The 27987-nt window shown below is 48.5% G+C and overlaps 1 protein-coding gene across 2 annotated transcripts; it reads right to left on the bottom strand.

The window, feature by feature from the left end:
* Positions 1-111: 111 nt before the first annotated feature.
* On the bottom strand, positions 112-27527 carry cacnb1 (calcium channel, voltage-dependent, beta 1 subunit). Of its 2 annotated transcripts, none has more exons than XM_070981917.1 (14): positions 27228-27527; positions 22658-22744; positions 12823-12942; positions 12553-12675; positions 11850-11986; positions 11196-11263; positions 9713-9873; positions 7070-7150; positions 6931-6989; positions 6738-6847; positions 4355-4506; positions 3756-3851; positions 3458-3643; positions 112-2205 (listed from the first exon to the last, which is right to left on the bottom strand). In XM_070981917.1, the coding sequence occupies exons 1-14, from the start codon at positions 27315-27317 to the stop codon at positions 1669-1671; spliced, it is 2007 nt and encodes a 668-aa protein (XP_070838018.1). In that variant the 5' UTR covers positions 27318-27527; the 3' UTR covers positions 112-1668. The 2 variants fall into 2 exon arrangements, with proteins under 2 accessions (XP_070838018.1, XP_070838017.1); XM_070981916.1 differs by lacking the exon at positions 9713-9873 and adding an exon at positions 9269-9297.
* Positions 27528-27987: the final 460 nt, after the last annotated feature.

Genomic DNA, 27987 nt, shown 5'->3' with positions numbered 1-27987 from the left:
AAAAGTTTGCTCCCCTGAACTCAAATCTGGGTGTTCAAAGGTGTTCAAACACACATACAGTTAGAGATTCGTGATAATCGCACCTCACCGTCTCAATTAAGTGACACAATGGCATTTTCTGATTAAATTTTTAATTAAAATACGAATTTATCCACAGATTAAAAATGAAAGGCAGAAAAAGCAAAATGTAGCTACAATCAGGCACCAATGATACATGTTATTTCATATTTTTAACAATTGCGATAACGCAACAATAACATTATTTACTGATCATTATTTAATATTTATTTATTCAACTGAAGACGGGCGGGCCGAAGCAGCCCACCAAAGACATTCATGGATTCTCCATTATAGATAACTGAGTAAAGACCAAAGCTGGTCCTACCCTCCCCCTCCCCCCCTCCCTCGATACTCCTCTCACTACCTCACAAGAACCGAAGATTGAAAAAAAAATAAAAAATTGCAAGTGTCCACAGGAAAAAACAACACTAATTCAGTCAGAAATCAAGAGTAAGAAGAGAGTGGTATTTAATATCAGACAAGCTAGCCGTTTGGGTGGAAGTTGGGAGTGATTAACCACACACACAAGTACTTCTTAAATAACCATCAGCCCTGAAAAACAGACGACGAAGCTGGTGCAAAGGAAACGAGATGCGCTGGAGCGACGGCGACGGCTACGGTGCAGAGTAGCCACGAGACACACGGAGACACGCGGATATGGCATGAGCGCAACAAGAGTTAAGACATCCCACCATGGCAGTGGTGGACATGGCTTGGCGAAACATTCCGGCACTTGTGATTGGAGTTTTCTTGAAATACGGGTGTTTTAAGGTGGGAGTGACTAAGGCAGGACGCTTCATTCACAAAACTGCAACTGCGGTGCTGCGCCGCGTTAGAAAAACCAGAAATGAATGAGTCCCACGGGCGCCACTCAGGGAAGAGGGAAAACAGAAACGGGAGGTCAGACGCGTACGGGCGGGTACGGCGGCCGGACCGGGTCGGGGAGGAAGTAAACGTCTTTGGAGTGTACTCTTTGTTGTTACCGAGCGGACATGAGTGTAGCAACATCGATAAATCGTTGAAATATGGCAACTTCTCCACCAGCTTTTTAAGGTCTGGGTGATAAGAAAGTGGAGGTGAGAGGCCCAAACTTCTGGATCTCAGCACGGGACATTTTCTGAGATCCAAAAGAGCGAGGTTAAGGTAAAGAGAAGTCTTGACGCCGCACACGGGGACGGAGATGTTAGACCCTGTTTGATACCGCAGAGAGAGGACGGACGTGACGGACTACAGCTCCACCAGCCTTCGCACTGGACAACTGAAGGTGAGGTTGAGTCACACAGATCACAGTCAGAGATTCACAATCAGAACGATTACTGTCCTCGTGCTGTCAGTTTAGAAATCCATGATATTCATGCAGTATTAACATAGGAAACAAAAAAACAGACCCATATTATCTTTTTCTAAACAGAAATAAATTGAATTGCAAGAAGAAGTGGATGAGAATGGCGTCTGGCAGTTGATGTGTTTCTTTACATTGTACTGGGATGTAAACAGATTCGTTTGTTAGCCTGACTGACGCACACTTCAGTTCCTCCTCAGCCCAAAACCTGACCCCCCCCCATCTCCCTCCATCCTCACTCGCTTTCTTCCCGGTGTGATGTGCGCTCAGCGGATGTAGACGTCCCTCCCCCAGTCGTCCTGGTTCTTGTTGCGACTCATGTTGGCCCCGGTGTCCACGGGGTCCTGGCAGTAACGCTCCCTCAGCTTGGCACGTCCATGCGGCTGCATCTGGCTCGGCATCGGAGGGTGGTTCAGGTTCTCCTGGTCCGGCTCGGCGCCTTCGTCCTCCCAGGAGGCCTGTCTGCCGTGATGCTGCGCCAGGTGGAGGCGGCTGCCCCCGCCCCCTCGGTAGGGCTCGGGCTCTTCGTAGGGGTCGGTCTCAATGTCCATGCAGGAGTCGCCGGCCTCGGTGTAGGCCGAGTCCCGGCTGCCCTGGGTCTCAGAGTCGAAGGTGTCTTGCCTCGACAGGCCTCGCCCGCTCCCCCCCCGCAGCTGGCCGCGAGAAGAGCGCATGTACGCTTGCTGCTGCTGCTGCTGAGGTTTCCCTCCCAGGTCTGTCTGATAGTCATGCAGGGTGCCACTCCCGCCGCACTCTGTCAGAGGCCCATCCCGCTTCTGCTCGCCGTGCACCAGGTACGGCCCCTGCAGCCAGCCACAGCCATGCCACACAGCAACCATGCAGAGACACAAACGGCAGAGCAAAAACCACACAACAGTCGTTAGTCAGAAGGGTTAGCACAGGGCAGGACACGCAGCAGAGGACTTCAAAAAAACATGGCGTCACAGAGACGCTCCAGCCGAAGGAGCTGTGCTGCCGACATGCACACACAGAAACTCACAGGCAGCACTCACAAACACGGTTATTACTCAGTCAGTTAAACAAACTACGTCTGCTAATTGATTATTTTAAACTCAGGATGCCGACCTGCAAACACACCCAAGCATTCAACAAGCTGCCTGAAGCTCTACCATTACAACAGTGCCACCTCCTGGCAGGTTGATGTCATGGCAGAGAGAAAAGCAGACAAATCCCTAAAAAATGATTAAATAAATCTTCAGCACAAGATGTTTTTTTTTTTTTTTAAGAGCAATAATAATTTTCTTGGATTATTTTTTGTTGCTTTTATAACGACAGCCTCGATAAAAAGATATAAAAACATTTTTCCAGCCATTTGGTGCAACACTGTTCTCGGGTGTCACACCATCAAAGACGTAAAAATCAGTCTGCAGCTCGTCATAACTGATGTGCAGCCAGAGGTAATAAAGCGACAGACAGGGCTGATTAGTACTCTGCTGTTAAGATGATTGTAAGAAGATTAAACTGGACAGCGTGTTAGCAACAGCCTCCACCAAACTCAGCGTTTCTGTTTGAAGAGGCGGACATGACTTGCTGTTTTCAGGGGCAGTGCCATGGCAACACAGAGGAGGACGGCAAACTGGATTCAGCCTCCCAGAGAAGAAAAAAACAGTGGAGAAAGGAGGCCACAGAGCTAAAGAGGGACGGGTGGGGGCAGCAGATATCGTTTTACTCCTGATTACAGCGAAATGAATGGGGGGGGGGGGGGAGTCCGGTGCGGACAGGTGTGTGAACAGTGCAGTCAGACACAGACTGCATCCTTTTACCTGTGGCTGCTCTTAAACTAGCTGTTCGTATGAGGTGTGTGAACGTGCATCTGTGTTTCTATATACAGCATCTGGATGCACTTCAGCGTAAAGAGAGCACGCTGCTGGGCTGAGGTTGAGTTGCCAGAGTGCCCCCCACCCCCACCCCCACCGCCACCACCTCTGCTGGACTTCAGAGAGCATGTTCTTCCTCTTTCCCCTCAGCCGCTACAGCACCGTCCATGTCAGGCCACAGATCCATATTTCTGCGCAGGGAGGTGAGCACCTGTACCTGCAGGTTGGAGACGGGCTCAGGGGAGGCGGCCAGGGCTGCCGTGGCCATGGTGCGGTTCAGCAGGGGGTTGGGAGGGTTGCTGCTCGGGGGGTGTGTCGCCTTCCAGTACGCCTCCAGGTAGTCGGCCAGGTGCTCGCAGGCGTCCTCCAGCTGGTTCTCGTCCAGGATGATGTCAAACAGTTCCTGCGCAGAGACAAAAGGGCTATTGGTTGGACTTAGTGAACCAAACTCAATGCATTTTTTGGTTGTTTTAACAGAAAGTCTTTCATTGGTTCAGATGAAAGGCAAAACTCACAGGTGGGCACTGGGCCAACTTGTCCGCTGCCACCATCTGCACATTTAGGTGTTTAGCCTGGGACTTCCCCCTGGATTTGATGAGCCTCTGGAGGACCTGCAGGGAGACAACAGCACTTTACCAAAACATCGATCACTCCTGTGACTGTCGGTCGTTTTATCACTTTAAAAGGAAAGAACTGGTACCCTGTGAGTGTATTTCTACCACGAGCAGCGCTACGGAGCCATGGCTTTACGAGCGGACCCTCGTTTAGTTTGTGTCATGCAAGCGCACAAGTGTGTGATTCACGTACTGGTGGTGGTGACACAACAACAAACTTAAAAATACGCCAAATTAAAATGCTTCAGATGAGAGTCCTCACTGATTTGGCGACACTGTTGTTGATGGTATCTGCAAGTGTGGCATAATACTACATATCCCAGAATTCTGGGGGCAGCAAACGCGCCTTCAGCTGCTACCTTCTGAGAAACATAACTGAGCAGCAGCCTGTGTATCTGTCAGTATATTGATAGGCTACTGCTACTCTATATGTTCAGCACTACTGCTAAAAAACTGGGTTTGATTCAGTGAAATCTTAAGGATTATAACCGATGCCTTACCTTAGGTGAGGCTATTTTGATATAGACAATGATGGGAGCCAGGGAGGTCTTTGCCAGCTGGGAGGGGTGGTTGATGGTGTCTGCATCCAGAGCGACCAGCTGCAGAGTGCGGGCCAACTCAAAGATGCGCTCGATCTCGCTCTGCACCTCCGCTGAAGGCCCAGGACACGGAGACGACGCGTTAATACAGCGAGACAGAAAAGCCACCATGTAAGCTGCACGTGTCTCTGAGGAGCTGTTTCACGAACCGCACTTCCTTTACTTTGTGCACAAATACACAAATAACCGACATGTTAGTTCTCAATCATGCACGTCGAGGCTTTAGAGAAAACAGCTCCAAGCGTATGATTAGACTGGATCACACTTAGAGTTCCATTTATGCACAGCTAAATGGAGCAGTGCAGCATCCTCATTCTGTCGCAGCCTCCCGACATTTCCAATTCCCTTCCGTCCGTCTGATCTTTCTTATTTCAAAGTTGCGAAGGAGGGAGGCACTTAAGAATGAGATGCCTGTGGCACTTGTAATAAGTAATAACAAGGGCACAATTTCTCACCAGGTAAAGAAAACAAACAAACAAACAAAAACAAAAAAAACACCTTCATCAAACAAATTAAGTGGAGCATTAGTTTCTGTTAGCGCTAACAGGCACAGCGGTAATTCATCTAACAGGTGAGCCAATCAACTCCGTGGATTGCTTGGGTGTTTTGTTTTCATTGTTCCTCAACAACAGCCTATAAATCTTGTAATTTGGCAATTCCACCACTGTCCCCCCCGCCCCTGTTTTTTTTTTTTTTTTTTTATCAGCCCGTTGACGTGTAAAGTGAGAGATTAAACCTGGAAACCAGAACGTTCCTCGTCTGTGTGGTCAAACCTCAGCGCCTCCGAGGCGTATGTGCCGCCAGCCCAGCGGCGGTGAGAGATAACGGGGGCGAGGCAATCTGCGGAGAGACGGGGCCTGCACACAGTTTAGCAGCCTCCAGAGGGCTGAAGGATAGAGAATTAAAGCTGGAGCCAAAACACAGGGCCTCCGCAGAGTGATAAGAAACATGAACTTTAACTCATACAAAGAAACAGCGGGCAAGGTTTCCATTAACCTCAACCAGGATTTGGACTTTTGCAAATTTGGATTCGACTGCAGCGAGAAACTCGCTCCTCCGCCGTGACTGGACAGAGTTCACGAGACGAGTTCCAGCTTCTATAGAGGCTATTCTTGGGGATGACTGCGCACTTATACAGAGTAGCGCATGGATAGCATTATACGTAGGTCACAAAGGGGTGAGCAGTATGGAAAGTTTCCTCTCCGCTCACAGTCTGGAACAGGTACCAGTCTCCCCGCCGCCCTCCCACGGATCTCTTCCCGATTTGGTTTTGTAATTCTTGTCTTTTTGTTAGCGACTACAGGCTGTCACACAGAAGTATGAGGAACAGAGAAACTGACAGGCAAGCAGACAGGCAGACAAACGATGGATGAGCGGATGATGAATATCGTGAGAAGAAAAGGGGGAGGGAGGAAAGGGAGAGGCTTCTTTGTTTCGTTGCGAGGAGAGCATACGTACCCAGTACGTCTGAATCAACAGAGAGTGGTGGAGGAGGATGGGAGAGAAGGTGGGGCGAGGGGGAGGATGGGTGGGTGAAGGGCAGAAAAGACAGGATGAAGAAAGAGAGAGGAGGCCAGATCAGACTCAGGCAGTCAGAGCAGGTATAAAAGGGAAAAACTTGACACTTTCAGGTCTTTGGTTCACACATGACCTTCACCTGCTTCGCTATATTTTTTTCAATGTCTCACCTCCTGCAGCACCAAGAAGACATCGTTTTACTCCTCACCTGCCGGTGCTTTAAGGTGTAAACGTGTTTGTGGGTGCAAACCAAACTGCCTCTAAGAGTACATTAAAGAAGAGATCTGGTGATTTTCTACAAAGAGAACTGGTTTATGTTACTCCTCTGCACCGTCGAGCTCCGGTATCGTCCAAAAACTATTAAAAAACACCAGTGAGCAGCTCAGTGCTCCTCTGATACAATGAACCATTGTAGTTTATTTTGAGTGAATCCCACATAGAGCATCCTGCTGCCATGAGCACTCACTACAGCAACAAACGTGTATTAATCCGCAGCTGAAAATAGTCCCAGACAAATGCAACATTTCCTCCTGTGTATGTATCTATCTGTCTAAATAAGAAAGAAATACACTCAAAGATGTGAAGCACAGATAGTGGAAGGTATTTAAATGGATGTTTAGCAGCACGACACAATGAACAGAAATGTTTTCTACTTTATCGTCTGTCCAATCACAAACTGGGATCCTTGTTCACGTCAGCTGTCTGCAGAGCAAGTTTCTCGTCGTGGTGTTACTCTGAGCTCTGAGGCGGCTCTGTGCCGTCTTACCCAGGCTGGAGCGGGTGCTGGAGCGCTCGATGATGGTGTGTTTGCTGGGGTTGTTGAGGACGGAGCGTTTGGCCAAGGAGATGTCCGCTGTCACCCGTGTGATGGATATCCTGGAGCGGAGATGCCAGTGGTTAGCGGGTCAGTGAGCGGCGTGTTCACGATGGATGTGGATAGCGGATGCTGTGGTTCTTACCTGCCCTCAAACTTGTGTTTCAGAAAGTCGAAGAGCGCTTTCTGCATCATGTCTGTCACCTGACGAGAAAGCATCAGGTGTAAGGTAACACAACAACAACACAAGTCGACGTTAGCGCGTTGCTAATTTTTCTCCTTACTTCATATCCTTTGAGCGACGGCCCGACCAGGATGATGGGTCTCATCGAGGGGACCACGTCGTAGGGTGGGACGTGCTCCATCTGAGCCAGGAAAAGTCCCAAGCAGCACACACACATGTACAGTCAGATAAATCAGCATTAACTCACCACAAACGCCCCCCCCACCCCCCCACCCCCCCGTGAGCGCTCAGATTGATGGATGGTGAGATTCAGACGCTGGACTCCATCCGTCTTATTGACTGTCTGTGAGCGTTTCGCAGGCGGGGATCGATGCCTCGCTGAAAGCGCTCGCTGCTATTTCTTCGTCTGCTGTCTCACATAATTAAAGTGTCCATAATTAAACCAGACGCCGGGGTGTCAGGAGAGCTCTCGTGACTGTGCTGCTGCCCTGACGCAGACGTCATCTTCACACTTTCTCTCTTTGTTATTCATCAGCACTTGGTGTGAATTGTTAGAGCTGTTGCTGCCAGCGACTGAGCGAAAATGCACTTTTTAACATTTGTGCTTCAACTTTTCATTATGAGAGATTACTTTACATACGCACACGCATACAGAGCGTGTGAGTGTTTGGCGCGTCTATAATCTGATTTTCAGGTGGATTTTTATTGTTTTTAATCCTATTTACAAGCATCTTTTAACCATTAATCCAAAAATGTTTGGACACTGCAAAACAGAAATAATCCTGTCTGACAGAAACTCGACCGAAAACGGCACAAAGACAACGGATTTCATCCCTGACCTCATCAGCTTCATTGATTTTTGTAAATATGCGCTTCTCCTGAGTTTGATGCAGCAACACGTTTCAGACGAGTTTGGACAGGAGCAACAAAAACACCTGTTTGGATCGTTCCACAGGTAATCAGGCTCATTGGTAACAGGTGTCATGACTGGGTATGAAAGGATGGAGCGAGGTTCACCGCTTTGTGAACACATGACTGGATGAAGGAGATTGATACATGAGCTTTGGAAGACTGCTGTCAGTAAACACAGTTTGTCTGACTGAATTCTGTTTTTATGTACTTTTCGCACCAACTTTTCGGGAAGACGTAATCTATATAAAGAGCCCACTACATGCTGTAGTCTGAGGCTTTCCTTCAGCCATTTACACTAGAAACCTTTAACCAAGACTTATATAGAACACCCACACAGAGGCACGATCCATATCGCAGCGCGTGAACTTTCGGCTTGTTTGTACAATATGAATCATGAATGATTCATCCATAAGGACGCCATAAGCATTTGTCCTATTTGGAAACAGCCTTTCTCTCACTGAGGACGGCCGCACGTCCTATAAGCTCTAACAACGCTGAAATTGGATTTTTTTTTTTTTCTTTTTTTGATCTGTATTCCGAGCCCACCCCCTCTTCTGTGCGCAGCTCTTAGAGCAGTAGATAATGCTGGAGTGGCCTGCTCCACTACATTACGTTACATAAAGCAGAGCAACGGAAGCTCATTTCAGCTCATTTGTATTCAGCGAAGCTAAAAATACCTGTTATAAAAGTTTCCAAATGGCTCTTGTCTCTAAAGGGGCAGAGCAGGAGCACCGAACGCTACAGCGGCGCTCGCCGCTCTGAATAATACGAGCACAGCGCACAATTTAATGAATAACAGGGAGGACGGTGCTTATGACTCGGATCACGATGATAGTTCAATGTTACGCTTTCCTGTCCTCCAAGATGCCAATGTTGGTTCTGTTTACATTAAATGGAAGATTTCCTGAATTAGATTGAAAATCCTGAAAGCATTTCAGCGCTTTCTTTTCCTGCGAAACATCGGTCTGAATGGGATGAGCGCGAGTGTGGGTTTGCATGTTATTTTCAACACTTTCTGCGTATTTTTAACTCGCTGTCCCTCCGAACACAACAAGCCTTTGTTTTCACGCCTTCCAATCGTGCTGAAGAGCAGAAAACAGCTGATTGCGGGGCTGCTGTCGCTCAAATCGGCCGTTATAAATGGAAAGGAAAGCATGTCGGGATGTGTTACTGTGCTGCTCTGACTAACAGGGTCTGGGATGAATCTGCACCTGCATCTGCACGCTGACAGCCGCGATGCAAGCTCTGGGGAGATGACAGCGGCGTCACCGAATACTGGGAGCAATGAAGCGCAGTAAAATATTCTATTACAAGGAGGAAAATGTAAGACGACGGAGGATGAGGGGTGAAATGTTAGAGGTTAGTGTTGAGAACGAACCACACTCACCGACTTCTGTTTCTGTTTAGCCGGACCACCTTTGGTATCATTCCACACAAAGCCAGAAGAGACAAAGACAAGACACAAGAGCACATTTAGTTATTGACAGGTTAGGATTAGGAGGGGGATTGGGAGAGGAGCTGCTTATTGATTGAAACAGACTTCACGCTGACTGCCTCCGCCGTATGAAATACAGAAGAGGCTCAATAAAACAGCAGCGGCAGCCATTTCAGAGCGGATCGGTTAGTTCAACGCCTCTCCCAGCCGACAAGCACAGAAGCAAACGTCCAAACATATCCGAGCGGAACCGTCGTGACCGCAGCCCGAGGGCCAAACAGCGTTAGAGTCAGGAGCTACAGCGGCAGCAGGAGCAGGGGCGGTTCAGCTGTGAGCAGTTAGTGAGAGACGGAGGAGGGAGGAGGTGAGCGAGGCGTCCCGGGCCTCGGGTGTTACCTTCTTAAAGAAGGGCAGTCGGTGGGTGTTGGCCTGAGGGGATGTTACGCTGCCTGACATGCTCTTGGAGGAGCGAGGGTCACCCTGGAACTCAGGGGGCTCCTCTGCATCCAGGTCGAGGGGGTCAACGTCAAAGGCCACAGTGGACATGTCCACGTGAGCTGATGAGGGGGGAGGAGGGCGGGCGGTGCAGAGAGAGAGAGAGAGAGAGAGAGAGAGGGCGAGACAAGGCAAAGCGAAAGAGGACGAGAAATAACAGAAGAGGAGAAGCAAAAAGGGAAAAGAGTAAAAAGAAGAGTGTGAGATGCATCCAGAGAGAGGCATGGAGGAAACTGCAAGAGATGGCGTAAGGTGGCACAGAGTATGACTTCAACTGGAGATAACACTGACAAGAGCTTAAAAGAACAGCATGAGATCATCAGGAGGCGAGGCACAGACGCATGAGGAGAGGGTGAATTCAGCGTGACGACAGAGTCACAAAACCTCCAGCGTCGACGTGCGGAGGAGAGGCTGCAGAGGAGGGAAGGAGCAGGAGGGGAGAAGCCGAGAGGAGAGCGGGGGGTCGGGATGAGGAGTCTGCCGGTGTGAGGAGTGTCGCTTTTAAAGGAGGTGCTTGGGATTTTGGGAAATACGCTCTGTTGCCTACAGCTGAGAGATGAGGAGGCTGATACCGCTGTAATGACTGTCAGTTAAATATGAGCCTACAGCTAGCAGCCGTTAGTGTAGCTTAGCACTGAGACTGGAAACAGCAGGAAACGGAGACAAAATCTGCCTTCCAGCACCTCTAAAGCTCCCCAATTAACACACTACGCCTCGCCTTTAATTTGTACAAAAGCCAAAGGGCAAAAAGAAATAATCCGGCACATAACGGCCAGTAAAATTACACAAACCAGATGGTTAATTAGTGTGCTTTGGATTAGATGTAAGGTGGATTTCGCCAGCGGTTCCTTTCTGCACTCAGGAGGCGAAAAAGCTTATTTCCCAGAATGCCAAAGGTTTGCTTTGAGTCAGATCGGCCACTTAGGATGTACACGCCTTACCGAGTCCAGTTCAGTGGCTCGCTTTGATTCACAGCAAAGCTTTAAAGTCGATCAGAGCTGTTTATTTTTCCCATGTTTGCACTTTCCTCTCTCCTGCTGTCTGTCTTGGATATCGAGCCTCAGCTCTCTGCGGTCCTGGCGATGCAGACGCACACAAGCCAGACATACTTATCAAGTTTAATGAGCGCGGTCCATCCTCGGCTCTATTTCAGTCCCGTCCTGTGTGCTAATGACAGACCTCCAAAGACCTCTCTCGCTTCACACAGCAGCCCACTGAGACGCCGTGATTCATCATCATGCCTGACTAACCGGCCAATTAAAATCTTCATCTAAATATCAGGCGCCTGTCTCGTCTCGCTCGCTCAGGGTTGCACACAAACATGAACAAAGCTGTTATTTCGGCAGTTGATGGGGAGACCCCCCCCCCTCTGCCGTGACCTCACCTGTGCCAGGTGGGGTGGGCCTGCGTGTTCCTGTGGCAACATCCAGACTGGAGCTTCCTCCAGATTTACTGCGATGGAGAGAGGAGGCACAGATTATTGCCTGAAGAAACAAAGAGCATAGCTTCACAGTAATGAATGATAATCTTTGATTATCAAGGCAAGCAATTCCTCCGGCAGGCAATCCTCATAATTTACAGTAAACAGGGAGCCATTTGACCTCCTGGTAATACAAAGTTAAGAGAAAAAGTACAAATGAGCTGCAGAATGTGCAGAATTTCATCAAAGTAATCAAGAAAGTAAGTGGAAAGAACAACAAACACAATTAAAAGCGTAATTGAGCTGCAAATTGCGTGTTAAAATCCAATCTCCCTCATTATTGTAGTGTTGATATTCGGTTTTGAATAATCAAAATAAGCAGATTTATTCTTGGATTTCTAAAGGTGATAAAGCCTAGACTACAGAGACCTACTGAATATATACACAGTGTAGTTGCATAGAGGAATACGGTGACTCACTGCAGCGCTTTAGTCTATTTGAGGAAGTTTTACATCGCCTGGTGGGTGAAGCGTGACTCAGGTCTGACCTTGTTTTAGAGAAACGGGGCAGTCGTTTGTGATGCCGATACTGTAAACGCAGAGAGACGTTCAAGGCTACCTGGAGCTGAGTCGGTTCTGTCTCATCCTCTGCTCCTGCAGCTGACGGGTGTTCTCCAGTTTGACCGGGCTGGGGATGAAGCCCACCTCACAGCCCTCCTTCACCAGACGTCCGATCCACCAGTCGTTGTTGTACTTCTGCATTTAGACGAGCATCGGCAATCAGTGACACACCGGCACTTTCTCCTGCTACAATATTTTACCCTTTCAGACGCAGCTAGCGCTCAGTTGCAGAGAAGCCTGTCATGTACCCAGCGACAAAAAGCCGAGATCAATTTCGTGCCAAGTGACTGAAATCAGAAAGTTAAAGCGTCACTTTTATTAATTTACTTTCTTCCACTGTTTCTTCTATAGTTGGATCATCCAGTTCTGCTCTCTCTGCAGCTCTTGTTAGTGCTAACTCCCACTCATGGCCTGGGCAGGGTTTAGACAGAAGGAGAGGGTGTAACAAGCTGCAATAAAACATGATCCCTCCCATCACTGCCAGTTGTTTGAAGGGGCCGATCGCTGAGCCCCACTGTTCCCGACGCCATCCAGGAGAACCATAAACATGAAGTCATTTAGCTTAAAGCTGCATTGGTACGAATGTGAAGTATTCTCTGAATCTCTGCGTGAAAAACATGCTTTTCACTACATAAATGTGTCTTTATATTTAAGCGTGCATGGACTAGAGCTTGCTGGTGCTTCATTAAAGAGGTTCGTACCTCTTTAATGTGCAAGAAGTCTTTGGCTTCGAAGGATATGGCCATGCCCTGCACAGGAACGTCATCGCTGGGGCCGGGGTTGTAACCGACGTTTGTCCGCACGGCAAACGCCACCGGTTTGGTCTGGAGCAGTGACGGGAAACACAGATATTAGATGTTATTAAAAACACAGAGCTCAGTGTCTTCTTGATAAGGAGGTTTGTCAGAGCACTCAACACTGACCATTAAACCAACACTGCATAACGGACGGAGATACAGTTTCTCTCTGACCTTTGCTTTCTCGAGTGTGGCGAGGGCCTGTCTGTCAGCCTCCTTCCTCAGAGCCTCGGGGTCCTCCTCCAGGGACACGTCCGAGTCCGACGGCCGGCTGGTGTACGAGTCTGCAGAGCCCTGAAACGCACAGTGAGTTCACATAAAGGTGAAGTGCCAAAAGGGCGCCAGATGTCCACGAACGTGCAAAAACAAGACCAAGGGAAGCTGCAGGGTGTGAGTTTGAATGTCTGCTGTCTTCACTGACAACCTGTTTGTTCATCTTTAAGCATTCCTGATGTTCTCCTTCCTGTCTTTTTCACATTCACTTGTCTTAGACACGAAGGAGAGCGGCTGCAGCTCTGCCTGTGCGATTCGTTTGCGGTCCAAATGTCGGGACCGCCTCGAGAAGCGCAACCTCCGCAGACACAAAAGGGGCCTCGGCCTTCATATTGCATGAAAGCTGAAAGCTGACTCTGTGTAATTTGAGGTGGAGAGGATGCATAACAACAGGTCGACATTTCCACTGCAGCTGCAGAGAGGCCGGGGTGTTAAATCTTTCCGCACAGGTACAACACATTCAGTGTGTAGGTGTGTCAAGTGGAGACAGAAAGAGGTAGAGAGAGGGAAAAAAAGGCCTGAGGACTGTTTATAATATTAGGGGGGATATAAATTTCTCATGAAGTGGCTTCAGTTTCCAACACATTCACCACTCATGCACGGAAACTTGACTCTCTCCTGCTGACCCTCATCCAGACACCCATACCACAATAAAAACCCGAGCCTCCTGTGAGGGAGGCAGCCTGAACTCCCGAAATGTTGGAGTGTTCAACTTATATAACAATCCCACTTGTTCTCTCCTTGCTGTTTTTTTTTTTTTTTTTTTGAGCTGACAGGCTGCCTGGCGCTTTGTAGGAGGTGCTGACAAGAATGCGGACAGCTGAATGTGCCAGGCAGAAGAAGTGAGTCACTAGGTGTGGGCTTTTAAAATAGAGGTGAGAATGCGCAAAGATGACATACGCCATATGTAATGATGATGAAAAATTCCCTGCACATGTGTAGTCAGGCAACACAAAGAGCGAGTAAAACAAATATCTCCAAACAGAGTTGACTGAAATCTTTCTACATCAGTGCCAGCCTGAGTTTCAGCACTGAATTTTTAATAGCTTACTTTGTGCAATATAAACAAGTTTTAACCCTTTTTTCATTTTCAGTCCAAAAGTTCAAAATCTAACTTTAATAAAATGCGTCTTCAGTTAGAAAAACTTCCTGATTTAGCTCAAGAAATCTTCCAGGTCTTTGGGATTACTGCTGAAAAAGGTTATATAAACCCTTTTGTGGCTCTAAAGGGAGCTGGTCAAATGCCTTAAGTGATGTCACTTGAGTCTGAAGACACTGAAAGGTGGAGGTGTGGAGCTGGAGAGAAGTGCGTCTCCCACACGTCCAGAGCTCGCTCTTCATCCTCAGGCTAGCAGTTTGAGGCTACATTCGCTGCTACGAGCATAACACTCCTGAATCTTGGACTGAACTCTTGTTGGATGAAGGAAGAAGAATGTGTGGGGTAAAGGAGGACATCTCTTTTGTTTTAACTTGTCCTTCTTGACACCCACCCAGAGGAAAAAAAAAGACGCAACATCATAAAGCTGCAACACCCCTGCTTCGATTTTGGACCTTTGCTGCAGGTCAACCCTCCATCACTAGTTTTCTGTCTCTATTTTCAACAGCCACCATCGAATAAAATTCCAAAATAATGTTCTCTTTGGAAAAAACAAAGATGAGGAGAAATCCTTGGTGGCCTTCTTCCAACTAAAACCTGAAGGTCTCGATACACCCAGAGAGAAAAGAAGTGGCTGTGTGTGAGTGAAGCATCTGTGTGGTGCGTGTTTGCACCTGCATTCACGCGTGATTAACGCTCCTCTTCGCCTATGATTACCGTCCATGCGTCTCTTTAGGGTTTGAAATGACAGGACAAACACAGTTGTTGATTCTGGCTCAGCCACCTGTCGCATCGAGGCGCTCTGTGACTTGGCAACGGCCGACCCAATGCAGACACTCCCTGTTGCCAATGCGATGGCTGGCTACTCCCCGCATCCTCGGGCATCCACAAACCGTCCCCGCTTCCTGTTTCATTCACTCATACGCAAACACTCGCAGCGGGGCGCCCGCCTCCCACTCAAGTAGGAGGAAGGATCCTGTGAGTGACATGCATCATCTAACGAGGACAGCCGCCCGCACTCCCCACCTCTGAGTCATCTTCTCAGCCATACAGGTGCATCCCAGCGCGGAGCAGCGGCTAAGTGAAGGCTAACGAAGCCTGATGGGGAACCCACGGGGGCACTTTTAGAGGAGTGACGTCTGAAACAAGCTGGGAGCGACCGGCTCGCTGCAACAGGTCGGTGATGCAGCAAAATGTAGAGCGAGAAAGAAGAGTGGGAGGGATGGGCGACAACTCTGTGTGTGTGTGTGTGTGTGTGTGTGTGTGTGTGTGTGTGTGTGTGTGTGTGTGTGTGTGTGTGTGTGTGTGTGTGGACAAACGCTTGTGTCTCTGAGTCACTCATCCAGTTGATTCACGTCACACACAACCAGAGGAAATCAAGGGAAAGAAGAGACTGAGTGGGACTGACGGATTCATTCATTCATTCATTCATTCAAAGTGACAAAACAGCAGCTGACCAATCACCTCTCAGCGCTCGCTCTCCCCTGAAACACCTTTCAGAGCGTGTGATAAGACTGTTGATTGACCACCTTCTTCTTCTTCTCCTCTCATGTCAGCAGGCCGTGTCTCTAATTTAGCTGCTTGCTTCACTTCACATACAGCTCCTGTTCAAAATAGCTACAGGTCACCTGACGGCGGAGCTGCTTTCCTATTGGTGGTGTCAGACTAGAGACCCCAGCAGTGTCATAGTAACCAACTCTGCAGCTTTTTACAGGCAGCCAGTGAGAGCTGCATCAGGAAGGGGATGGAAAGAAGATATAGGAATCAATAGTAAATAAAATACCCTGATGGGAAATCAGCGGCGGGGAAATTGCATAAAAGCTTTTCAACAGGTGATCAATGAAGTATCTTCTCACGCTGTGAGGCCGGAGCCCGGTCAATAGGTTGGAGGAGAACATAGCACACGCACGACGCAGCACACGCTTTTACAAGCAAGACTGAAACTTTCCTGCGCAGAAGCTACAAAGAAAGGTGAGGCTCGGTAATTACCCTGAAAATGAGCCTCCATTCTCTGCACAGTGGCTGCCACCATGATGAATTTACACCTCCTTAGCATTGATATTGAATAAATGGAGGGTGGGGGTGCAACAGAGCGGAGGGGGGTAATGGAATAAGGAGCGAGGGCGGGCCAGGAAAAGACAAGTGCTCTGAATAATGAGGGTTGAAAAGAGTCACCCTGCAGCACAGAAATGAGTTAGCATTGTTTCCTTTGTGGCACCTCTGCACATGGCTTCAAGACCAAGGGGAAACTGGGAAAAAGGACTTTTTTTGGGGGTGTGAACACAAGAAGTGGCGTGAAAGCTGGGCTAGTTCCTCTGCGAAACACAGGAAGTGATCGTCAGATAACAGGCCAAAGGTCAAAGATCTGAATCCGCTGCCGCCGTTAACAACAGGGAGCTCACAGCAGGTGCGACTAAGACGTGATTACATCTAAGAGCTAACACATCCGCGAACCCCTGCCCTGATAATTAAACTGATAAAAACATCTCCAGACACATCAGCTCAGATGACGTGAAAAATCAAAGGAGAAAGAGAAAGCGTGGATGTTAACTTCTGCTGTATCTGTGAGTCTCCTCGGGCCCCAGTCAACAAACCAGAGAAGAAGAAGGACACAGCATCTCCTCTCAGACAGCTGAGAGCAAACCAGAATGCATTAGCGGTCGAGCCTCGGCGACACTGTGTATTCACATCACACCCGGAGGCGATTAGCTCTGCGAAAGCAGGTACAGAGAGCAGGAGGACAGGGGCAAGATGAGGGGACAAACCGAGGACCCACAAAGCGCTGATTTCCTGTCCAAAGCAGACGGCTGGCGGCTGTAAAAGGCCATATTCCTATTTGTGTCACGGCAGCGTCATGGCAACCAGCTGGCCCGTGTGGCGGTGACTAGAAAGATGAGTCACGGTCTGAACGCATCAGAAATCCCTATTTTCACAACAAGCACGGGAGGAAGTCCAATGACGAAAATCCTGTCATGATACAGCTAATAAATGCAAAATCACACAGAAACTGAAGCTGAGACTGGTGGTTCCTGGTTTTCTCAGCCCTTCGTCACAGTGAACTGCATCTCTTTGGGTTTTGGACTGTTAGTCCAATAAAAACAAGCAACGTGAAGACGTCGCTTGGCTCTGGGAAATTATAACAGGCACAAAATATAACTGGCAGCTTCATCGATAATGAAAGCAGTCAGGCGTAAAATGACTGAAACTGATGATCAATGCAGCAAACTGTTTATTTGTTATGCATCACATCAGACTGCAGCAGCCTGATATAATCATATCATCACGAGTCAATTAATCAACACTCGATCAGGAGATCCACTGGTTCCAGCTCTTCACATGAGGATTTGTTGCTTTAAGCTGAGTATCTTTTGGTGTGAAGATGTAACCTTGGGCTCTGGGAATTTCCCAGTGATGGATATTTTTAATTCGTTATAGATGAAGGATTAGTCGTGAAACACCTGACGGATTAAACTAATCGGTGATTAAAATGATTGCCATCTGCAGCCCTAATCATCGTGATTATGAATCCATGGAGAGTAAAATGAAAATACTGAATGCAAGCATGCAAAAAGAGCAGAAAAGCAAACAGCAGAGACCTTATGAAAGCGTGAGGCCGCAGAAGCTAACAAGCTAAATCCAGATCCAGTCCAGGCCTGTTTGGGACAGGGGGACAGCCGTGAAGGAAGCCCCCTGAAATGGCCACAGTGCTGGGACGGCAGCAGAGGCGACCGGTGGGACTGGAAGTCTAATTAAAAACACAGCGCCCTTCCAGCAGCTGCGGCCCGGCCCAAAATGGAATCACACTCAGAGAGGGGGAGCGAAGAAAGGCGCTTCAGCAGGAGGTGAAGCGCGATCAGGGCACGGGCGGCAAGCTCTAGTACCCTGTCAAATCAGAGCAAAAGTGTCTGCCGGACGTTCGAAACTCAATCCAGATCCACGCAGAGTCACACACAAACTGCTCCCAGATCAGCCAGACGCAGCAAAGAGCTTGTAGATTCATGCAGATCCTTCTTACCATGACGGGCCTTTGGATCCTCTCAGTCCTCTCCATGCCTCGTTTGCCACGCTCGCCACACCACGGCAAACCAAGGGGGCAACGCCGGAGTCCACAGACAGAGTCCCGTGTGTGTGTGTGTGTGTGTGTGTGTGTGTGTGTGTGTGTGTGTGTGTGTGTGTGCGAGAGAGAGATAGGGGTAACTAGTGTGAGTGTCTGTCTGCTAGTTTGACAAGTGCAGAAGTGTACATGTGTGTATGTGTGTGTGACAGGAGAGGAAGCCAGAAAAGAGTGCCGTATGTGTGAAACCAGGAGAGCGCCTCTCTTAACCTCCAACCCCTTCACACACACACACACACACACACACACACACACACACACGCACACTCCCACTCCCCACTCCCCCCCACCTCCAACCTCCACAACCCAGTGGAACGTGAACCTTGTGTAGAGGAAGGGAGCTGGAGCTGGCTGGGGGTCGGGTTGCAAGACTTGTGCTACATTTGCAAACTGGGGAAATATATTTAGCCCTGGCCGGGCAGAAACAGGGACATGAACACACTGAGACCCAGAAGGAGGCTCGGTATGCAGCCGTCAGCCATTCAATGCCCCCGCTGACGTGGGAGAGGGCTGGGGCAGTGCCCAGGGAAACCCCCCCGCCTCTCTCTCTCTCTTTCTCTTCGCTTCATTCCTCTCGTCCTCTGTCCTGATCTCATTCTGTCCCTCTCTCTGTGTCTTTGTCTTCCGGAAAAGGGTATCAAACGACGGATTAATATGGATATGGGGGGGTAGAAAAAAGAGTCAGTGGTTCAGTGTTACAGCAGTGAGTTCAGGAGGCGCTTCACTATTCAAGCCCTGAGTGTCTGTTTAGTAGTGAGCGCTCAAAATCCATAAACCCAAAATGATCAGCTGATCATATTTCATTACAGACACTGACTGATTTTTCTATTCTGAGCGCACATAAAGGATGGAAATAAGCATACAGCATGGGACAGGGTCACTGCTAAAAAGGCTGAAGGAGGCAGATAGGTGTGGTTGGATTGGTGGTGTTGAGGGACCGAAGTGTCCACTAGAGGGCGACCTCTGACACAGCGAAAGGGGCTTCTCCGCGGCTGCAGACCTGACCGCCTCTTCCGCTCTTGCGTGAGTGGCTGATGACAACACAGTCAGCTGGGGAAGGTGAAAAAATGGAGAGCGGAGCCTCCAGTTGGCTCCTCCTGCAGCCGGACTGGGGCTCCGCTGGGATTCACACGTCAGGAGCGGCAGGAGGACCGCTCGCCTCCCTGCAGCATCCGGACCCCGGAGACCCTTCACATACGGAAACAAAGCAAGACCCGATCTTGTCTCTGGAGAGATGGTAGTGAAAATGGATGGATGTTGGTATTCAGGTGATAGAAATCAGTCATTTTGACGGGTAACGCCTCCCGTCACTGAGCATGACTGAGCATCTGAGTTATTCAAAACGCTTCTTTCCCCACAGCGTGTTTTACATAAGCCTGAAAACTTTTCACACCTTGTGCATGAACCTATTCTACATCTATTTCACTTACTGGTTGTATTTTAAGCCTGCGACTGGGAGACTACAGCACGCAGATGGGAAACAGTCAACAAAGGCCTTCAGCTCGTTTCACAAATGCAGTTTGCAAGCACAGCTTACGTGCAGATGGCAAATGGTGGCAGAATCCTGTTTCACAAATGACTGCCACCGGCAAATTGTGGTTAAATTCACAAAGACTCCTGCGTGCACATGCATTTGTCGCATGTGCAAATGATCTGCTATTGCAAACTGCAGGTTGCATGTTGGAAGTTTGTCAAAACCACCTTAACCTTGACCCCCATGCCACCAGGACGCCCACATATTCATGTTACCGGGCTTGAACTGAGCTGTTGTTTGCCGCATCCCAATTTAAAGAGTCAATTCTCTGCATTTCATATGTCAAAATGGGACTGACTCACCAACAGCGAGACACCCAGCAGCCCATAACACACTGTGTGCTTCAGTCAGTTATTTACTGGAGTGTCGAGGTGATCCTTATGAAATCTTTAAGCTGAAAGACGCTGTCATATTCACCAGGAAATGGCGGTCATCAAGCCTCTGGTAAACGTATTACACTGAGTGGACCTCTGAGGAGGCTGCTGCAGGGCGACAGGCAGCCTGACTTAAACTCTGCTGCGTATGAAGGAGCTTCTCGCTGGTCTTTCCACTTGTTGGTGACAAACTTGGAGTTTTTTACTTCATGCATTGCATTTTGTTTTAATCGTTATGAGTCTAGACTGCTTGGTCTCGAGGTCCTCTGAAGGCCCCTCCTCTGTGGTCTTTGTCCCTTCGAGGATTCAGCCACAGCCCCTCTGATGTGAGTCTATATTAAAGTGTGTGTTTTCTAGTTACTAACGATAAAACACACAACACGTCGACATTCAGAAAACACTGCTTCCACCGCAGCAGACAGTCTTCGCTCGTCTTCGCACACCTGAAGACGGAGTGTGTTTTTTTTTTTTTTTTTTTTTTGTTGAACTCGACACACAAACCGGCACTGCACAAACACGTAGGCTGCACCCACGTGCACACACACACACACACACAAACCCATCTAAACATCCTCTCCTTCGTCTCTCCATCCCACTGTGCCTGCGCACGCAGGGAGATTCAGTGGCCCGGTTGCCATGGAAACCGGGCTGAGTGTACCAGCCAGCTCCACCGTTGGCTGATTGTGGCTCGTGTGTATTCGTGTGTGTGTGTGTGTGGTGAGTGAGTGTGCACTTGCGTAGGTGTGTGTGAGACTGTAAAGCCTATACAGGGCTCTGCTTTGAGCTGTTGAAGGGGAGGCTAAAATAGGCTATATGTGCTAAAACCTATAGAGCGCCTGCACGCTTCTTCTTCTTCTTCTTCTTCTTCTGTGGATTCGAGCCAGAATCTAAACATGATGCAGAGAAACATTCATAGAAACGGCTAAATCCATTTTTGGATTACGTGCAGCATCTCAGCTGTTCAAAATCCCTGCTGCTGAGTGAAATGCGGCGCAACAGCATGAGGCAGGGGAGGACATTCATCTCAGGAAGCGTTAAATCGTCCTCAGCGCAGGTAATGAGTTTCTTATGCGGTGCGAGCGATCGCGAATCGTGCCTAACCTGCAGGCCCCGGCGCACGTGGCCCTCCAGCGAGCGGAGTCGCAGAGTTAATGAAGGACGAGGCAGTGGGAAGGGTGATGTGTGTAGGCGAGGATGCAGCTAACCTTTAGAAACCACAGGAGAGTTCAGCTCCCTGTGTTCACCAACAGCGATGTTTTCTCTTTTTTTTTCTGAAGCGACGGCAGCGCTGAACGGGTAAATGTCATTCAGCACGGGGCAAATCACTTCCTCTCGCAAATGAAGAGGTCAGACGGAAAAAGGGGGACTCATTTAGCTGCCGTGCAGCGTGGCTTTGAGAAATGTCACGTCCAGACAGGACTGCTGCGCGGGTGCGACGTCCTAACCCCGCCTCCTAAACTCTCAGAGAAGATGTGTTCCCGTCTGACAGGGAGCGGCTTCTTGACCCATTTTCAGCCACAAAATGACGACTGGCTCCCTCTCAACGAGCCAATCAGTGCATCTACACCTGCGGCCGGGTGGAGTCAGGGTCAGAGGGGAGCAGCGTGGGGGCGAGTCGCACACCTGGGGAGTAATAATCCCAACCAGAGTCCTGGAGGATGTTTCTCAGCTCGTGACTGAAAAGCTGCGTGTCGCTGTAGTCGCAGCGGTTTTACTGTTGTTACAGGCGATGATATCAAAGCCGCTTGGATGTGACACACACACACACACACACACACACACACACACACACACACACACACACACACACACACACACACACACACACACACACACACACACACACACACACACACGTTTAGTTTCCTCCGTGCTGGAACTGCGACATGGCAGATAAACTGCGGTGCAAACAGAAGTTTTAGGTTTTAACAGCTTATTTTAGACCTCCTGCATTACACTTAGAACAATTTGTTTGGTGATCGTCATGTTTGCTCACATTCATTTCATATATCCCAGTCTCTGCAATAATAATGCAAATTAAGCAGAAAAAAAAGCATTTAGAGGCTCAGAATCCAATTAAGGTGATTTTATTCTCTTGGAATGAGAAAATATTTAAGGACTAATGTGACCTGCACAAATGTGATTTAACAGTTTTAACCTTTTAGCTCGTAAAGGTAAAACTTTGTGTAGGTTTAATGAACCAATCACACGCAGGTTTGCAAACAATCTGAGACGCATGTTGTCAGACTGCAGCGATAAGTCATCATCAACCTTTATTCTGCAATAATTCTGTGGATAATTTTAACCGTTTTTGGAGTATATTTACTTGTAAATACTAGTATATATTATTTTTATGATTAACAAGCCGAACTGTTGATGATTCCTGATCAATCGCCTACTTTCATCCCTGCTGCAGAGATGTTTGAACTCAAAAGTTGGGTTCAAAAATAATAATTAAACCACGGCTTCAGGGAGATAAACGGAGCGACCGAACTCCCAGCATCCCTTCGACTTCATTAAACTTTCATGTGATTGCTCTTTAAACAAAACGAGAGGAAAGTTGAGAGTCTGGCGGCTGGATTAGCGGTCTGCAGGAAGGATTAAGTGTGAGACGTTACCTGTCGGACGAAGCTGTTGGAGGTGGTGTCAGAGGAGGTGCTCCCGTCCGAGCGCTTAAATCGGCTCTTCCTCTTGGCGTACTTTCCCTGAGAGCGGAGAGGTCGGAGGGCAGCGGAGAGGGGGATTAGGAAGGGAAGAGAAAAACAGAAAAAGTTGAATCGTGTCGCTCCGTTATGACTTATCTTGACATATCTGGTGGGGGACCTTGTTTCCGGGGAGCATGGCGGCCATTAACATTTGGCACAGCGTTTGTAAAAGCTTCTGAATATGATCAGACAGTCAGATAGAGGCGGAGATAAAGCAGCAAGAGTCCCGGACTGGAGGGCGAGTCGAGCAGCCAGGCCACCAGCAGCCTTCATTACTTGTCATTTCTCATGTTCCCATGCAAACTGGGACCTTGTAATCCGATTGGCAGACCCCTGGCAAATGGCCCATCCGGGTTGGGCAGAGGCCACACATTGCATTATGAGCCCGCCCTGCCCACATCGCCATGGTAACACAATGCCGACTAATCACATTTGACGGCGATCAGGAGGCTGTGGCTGTTCTTCCAGCGGGAGGATGATGTTTAGGGATAAAGCAGGAGGATGAACGTAGAGGATGTTTGCGAGTTACGGCCTTTACAGAACACATCACATCTATGACCCATCACACACCTGTGCGCTCACGCCTCCAGTGCAGGTGTGCCATGACCTCACGTTTTGTCAGGCCAATCAATGCAATTAGGCTTTTTCAGCTGCATCACTGTGCAGAAGATACACTTTTACTTCACTGACCGCGTGGAAATCTCATGTTTTCTCACGTAGATGATGAAGAGAGGCGTCAAAACACGAGTCTCGCAGGTAAAAACACGACACTCGTGTAGCTCTGATTTCATGTTTACCGCACATCACCTGAACTGAGCATGACTGCTGACCTTTCTTTAGGGCTGAAACTAACGCCTGCTTTCATCTTCGATTCATCTGCTTCATTGTTTAGTCAATAAAATCTGAGTAAAACAATAAAAAATGAGGAAGACGTGGTGAAATGTGAGTAACTGGACGCTATTTTAAAAGCTTCCTTGATTAATTACTTAAACGTAATGTTTCTGTCAGTGGCGGCTTTCAGTCCATTAACTAACAAACTCTTTCAGCTGTTGTTGTGGTCTGCTGGTGTTGTGTTCAGGTGCTGGTGGGAAAAAAATCGAAGATGAGAGCAATGCTTTCAATTGTAAAGAAACGAACAATCACACTTTTCTGCTGCTTTTCTTCTGTTGAATTTATCGATTACCTACAGCAGCTTTCACTTTAATATCGTAAGTACTGTGTTTTCTGGTTAACTACTCGCCAGCGGTGATCCCTCCTCCACTCTGCATTTTGTTATCACTGTCACATCGTGTGCGACGGGGCCCGCCGAGGCCCTCGGATGAATGACGCCGCCCCGCCTGCCTTTAAACAAACACGACCTGTTACGCCAACCGGCGCCAGCGTAAAAGCACACAGCGGCCGAGAGGTTTCCAGTGTTAAGTGACAAAAGAAAAAAAAAACGCATCTGTTAAACGCTCCTCTCAAACAAAACCGGAGCTCAGGAATTCATTTGAATTATTTTCAACCTCCTGCGGTGCAAAAATAACGCATCCAGCCGCGGACAGGATGATCACACCGCGGGGAGAGCCACAGCGAACCAGCAGTGATACACCCAACAACAATTACTGTGTCACCGCCGGCTTTTAATGTTAAACTTCAGCAGATGATGCATGAGAAGAGACGGGTGGATGGCATCTGCTGGTTTCCTCCTACACCGGGAATCATGACTCCTCTGAAAACGTTGTGTACATTGACGGCTGAGCGGAGACTGCTCATCTTCTGCCTCTGTACATTAAAGATTCACAGCTTGTTCGCCAGGTATTCTGGGAGTTCTGGTAAGACGTTTGACCCCAGACGATATCAGGATCTGGACATCCGCCTCTACAGCTGGTGCTAGGGGCAGCAGAAGCAGGTGGAGGTGGGTATCTATCGACTGAGTGGACGGATGCTCCTGTTCATAAGCCCATTTAGCGATCGCTTCCTAATGTGCCGTCAGTGTAAGCGATGGGGGACAAAATTATCGACTGTATATAAAGCTGGACGACGCGGACCACTTCCTCCTTCCTCCCGCCTCCAGGTCCCGCCCCATCGCGAGCAGGGCTCAGCTGTCAATCATGACTTCAAACCCACTTTTTCTCGCATTAAATAACTGATTAAAACATTAACAAAAAAACTTTATTTCACACGTACTTTGGTGTTTTTTTCTTTGCCTCGAGTCACATCTGCTAACATGGAGGGGGCTAGAGCCATGTTTAGTGGACACCTGTCTGTAAGAGTGCAACACCCGTCTTCACACCTGGCTGAGACCTGGTCCCACGTGAACCAGACCTCCACCAGGTCTCGAGAGCCCAAATCTGATTACTATCCATTCTGCTGTGTGTTTTGCTTCATCCACATACAAATCTCTTGCTAATACCAGGTGTAAATGGGGTCTTAATTGCAAAGACCTGAGGGTGCGACACGACCAGACCATCAAACAGGCTGTAAACAAATCCCCAGTTCATCTCCACGGTCTAAATCCAATTGTGTGCAAGTAAAAACAAAGATGAACTCAACCCAGTTCTGAAGATTTGATCCACAGCAGCGTGAAATGAAGGATGCTGAATCAGGAAGTAGCTCTGCAAACCCTCAATGTTGACAGCGGACAGTTAAAGTAATGATTTTTTAGGTTCACCTCTGTTCTCATTTCCAAATAAACGACTTAGATAACATGTTTATCACTGCGCGCCCTGCGGGAGCTGCTGCTGCGCCTCCAGATATCTCAGCAATTAAGCTGGCAAATAAAACCTTATCGGAAGAGATAGAGATCATAGTTACTAAAATAACCCCTGGTTCTCTAACGGACGCTCCGGAGGTGGCAAACTCGCCACAAGTTCACGATTACAGCAAACACGGTGTGTGTGTATAAGTGTGCGCAGGCAGGTGTGTGTGTGTGCGTTTAGAGGGGTCTCCTCGATCGGAGCCATGATGGGGCGAGTTCCTGTCGGCAAAGGGCAGGGAAATGCCAGAGGAAGTAAGGAGGGAAGGCTTCCTGTTGGTAAACATCCTCCCAGATTAAGTGCATAATTGAGGAGGGTGTTGTATTGGAGCAGGGAGGGCGGAGGGGTGCACACCACATTAACGCTCCCCCACCCAGAACGCTCCACGCATTATTCTGCTCACAGATATCCACGCCGATCTGCAGGATCTTTAATCTAAGCGACCCTCGGGCGCTGAATTCGGATCAGTTCTCGGCCCGCAGCTCATTTCTTCTTCTGTGGCGCTGGGTGGAAAACCGTCGTCTTCAGGATATTAGAAATGCGTCTCGCTGCCCGTCTCTCCACGGCAGAGTTATAAATACATACACCAGCGTGACCCGCCACAGGTCTGCGTGAACTTTATATCTAATTGATCGGGGGCGGCGCACACAAACACAGCATTCCCCGCTGCCTGGCACAAGGGGAGGGGGTCCATCTGCTCCTCGCCGCGGCCTCGATAAAGATCTGACTTCTAAAAACAGACAGGACGAGGTGAGACGGTGAGAGCAGGATGGAGATAGATCGAAGAGGATGGAGAAGGAATCAGGTGGGGGGGTGCGAAGGAGCTGGGAGGAGTGGGAGTAAAGAGGAGAGAGCAGGAGTTGGCACGGTTTGAAGCGTTGGTTGTCTGTGCTGAGGTGTTTTTTTCCTGCTCCAGAGAGACAATGACTGAGCTCAGCGTGGGTGTGTTTGTTCTAGATATTCTCATCAATTTTTTTTTTTTTTTTAAATCCATTTATGACTAAACGTGCCCACGGCGCCGTGTCACTTCCTAGAAGCCACGGCTGATTTGTGGCCACGAAAAGAGCGCCGCCGCCGAAAGTTCAAGGATAAAACTGTAAATTAACGGGAAAATAAAAAACGAGTTCAGCGAGTTGAAGTCTGGAGGGTGGAGGAGGACATTTTCCCCTGATTAAAAAGCAGATCTGAGGTCAGATTTAAACTCCAAAACCCCCAAATAAAACACGCCACGGCTGCCGTTCGTGCCAGGTTTGAAAACTTCAAATCTTTTCCTGACTCAGCTCCAGCTAGATCAAACATTCGGCGCATCATTTATTCGATTAACTGCCGATTAATTAAACAAAAGGCGTGGTTTTCGTGAGGAGCCAATGAGCCGACAGCACAAAAGCGAGAGTTACATCATATCCTCACATATGGTCACACACGGGAGGCTTATTAAAGCAACACAATTACCGGCTAGACACCAGCGAAGGGTGGACAATAAATCAAAATACAGGACCTTTAAATAGCGATTATCTATATTTTCTTCCTCTGAAAATCATCACAGACTGAATTGAGGCTTGAATCAGCGCGTTAGTTCGCGCTTCAGGCGAATTATGCGACTTAATTGGCGAACAACCTGTTAATCTTGAGAAGTGAAACAGCGTCGGTGCGATCAGAAAGCCTCCTCCGTGTGAATAAACGGCAGTTCACGCAATCTTTGCACATTTCTGCCCTCATAATCCCGCTTTCCTTCCGTGTCTTACCTGTGAGTGTGGATGGTGGTCGAACATGTCCATTTGGATCTCCTGGGTTGAGGTCGAAGGCGTCCTGGACATACTACTTTTCTGTACCATTGATTTAACTTTTTGGAAAATCTATTTTCAGTCTCGTGTGTTTATGATGGTGTCGAGAGACTCATCCTGTCTTCTCTCTTTTTTCTTTAATTTTCCAGGGAGGGTGAAGCCGCTGATGGATCTGCGCTGGCTGGGAATCTAATGGCAACAGCTGCCTCCCTCCAGCCTATAGCGTTACAAACTGGCGCACCAGGCTTTTACACTTCAGTCAAGACGACGGGATGACGCAGGCACACATCCGGTTACCGGTTTCAAAATAAGAGTCGCTGAAAAGGCGAATAGCAGCTGAGAGATGATCAATTTAACACATTTCCAGAAGTCTCCCTGCCTTCTGATAAATCTTTTTGTTGCTGTGTGATGTCTTACTGTGGACGTCTTTTTTATACATTCACCTATTCCTGTATTGATTAAACAGCTTGTTTGCAGCGCTCTATTCAAATGCATCTCTCAAAAGGCAAACAAACTACAGCCATTCATAACCTGCTGCAGGACAAGCTCTCCCAGCTGAACGTACCTGATTCCACCTGCAGGTGGATCACTGACTTCCTGTCTGACAAGAGGAGGACAGCAGGAGAGCCAGGGGAAAGGTGTCTCTGTCTCTCAAGCCATCACTACCGAATCCTCCGAAGGTGTCCTTTCTCCTCTGCCCTTCTGCCAGTGTGCCAACTGC

This window comes from Chaetodon trifascialis, chromosome 15 (genome assembly GCF_039877785.1).
Source record: "Chaetodon trifascialis isolate fChaTrf1 chromosome 15, fChaTrf1.hap1, whole genome shotgun sequence".
Taxonomy (NCBI): Eukaryota; Metazoa; Chordata; class Actinopteri; order Chaetodontiformes; family Chaetodontidae; genus Chaetodon; species Chaetodon trifascialis.
Note: the sequence above shows the minus strand (reverse complement) of the source record. Positions and strands in the feature narration are given on the sequence as shown.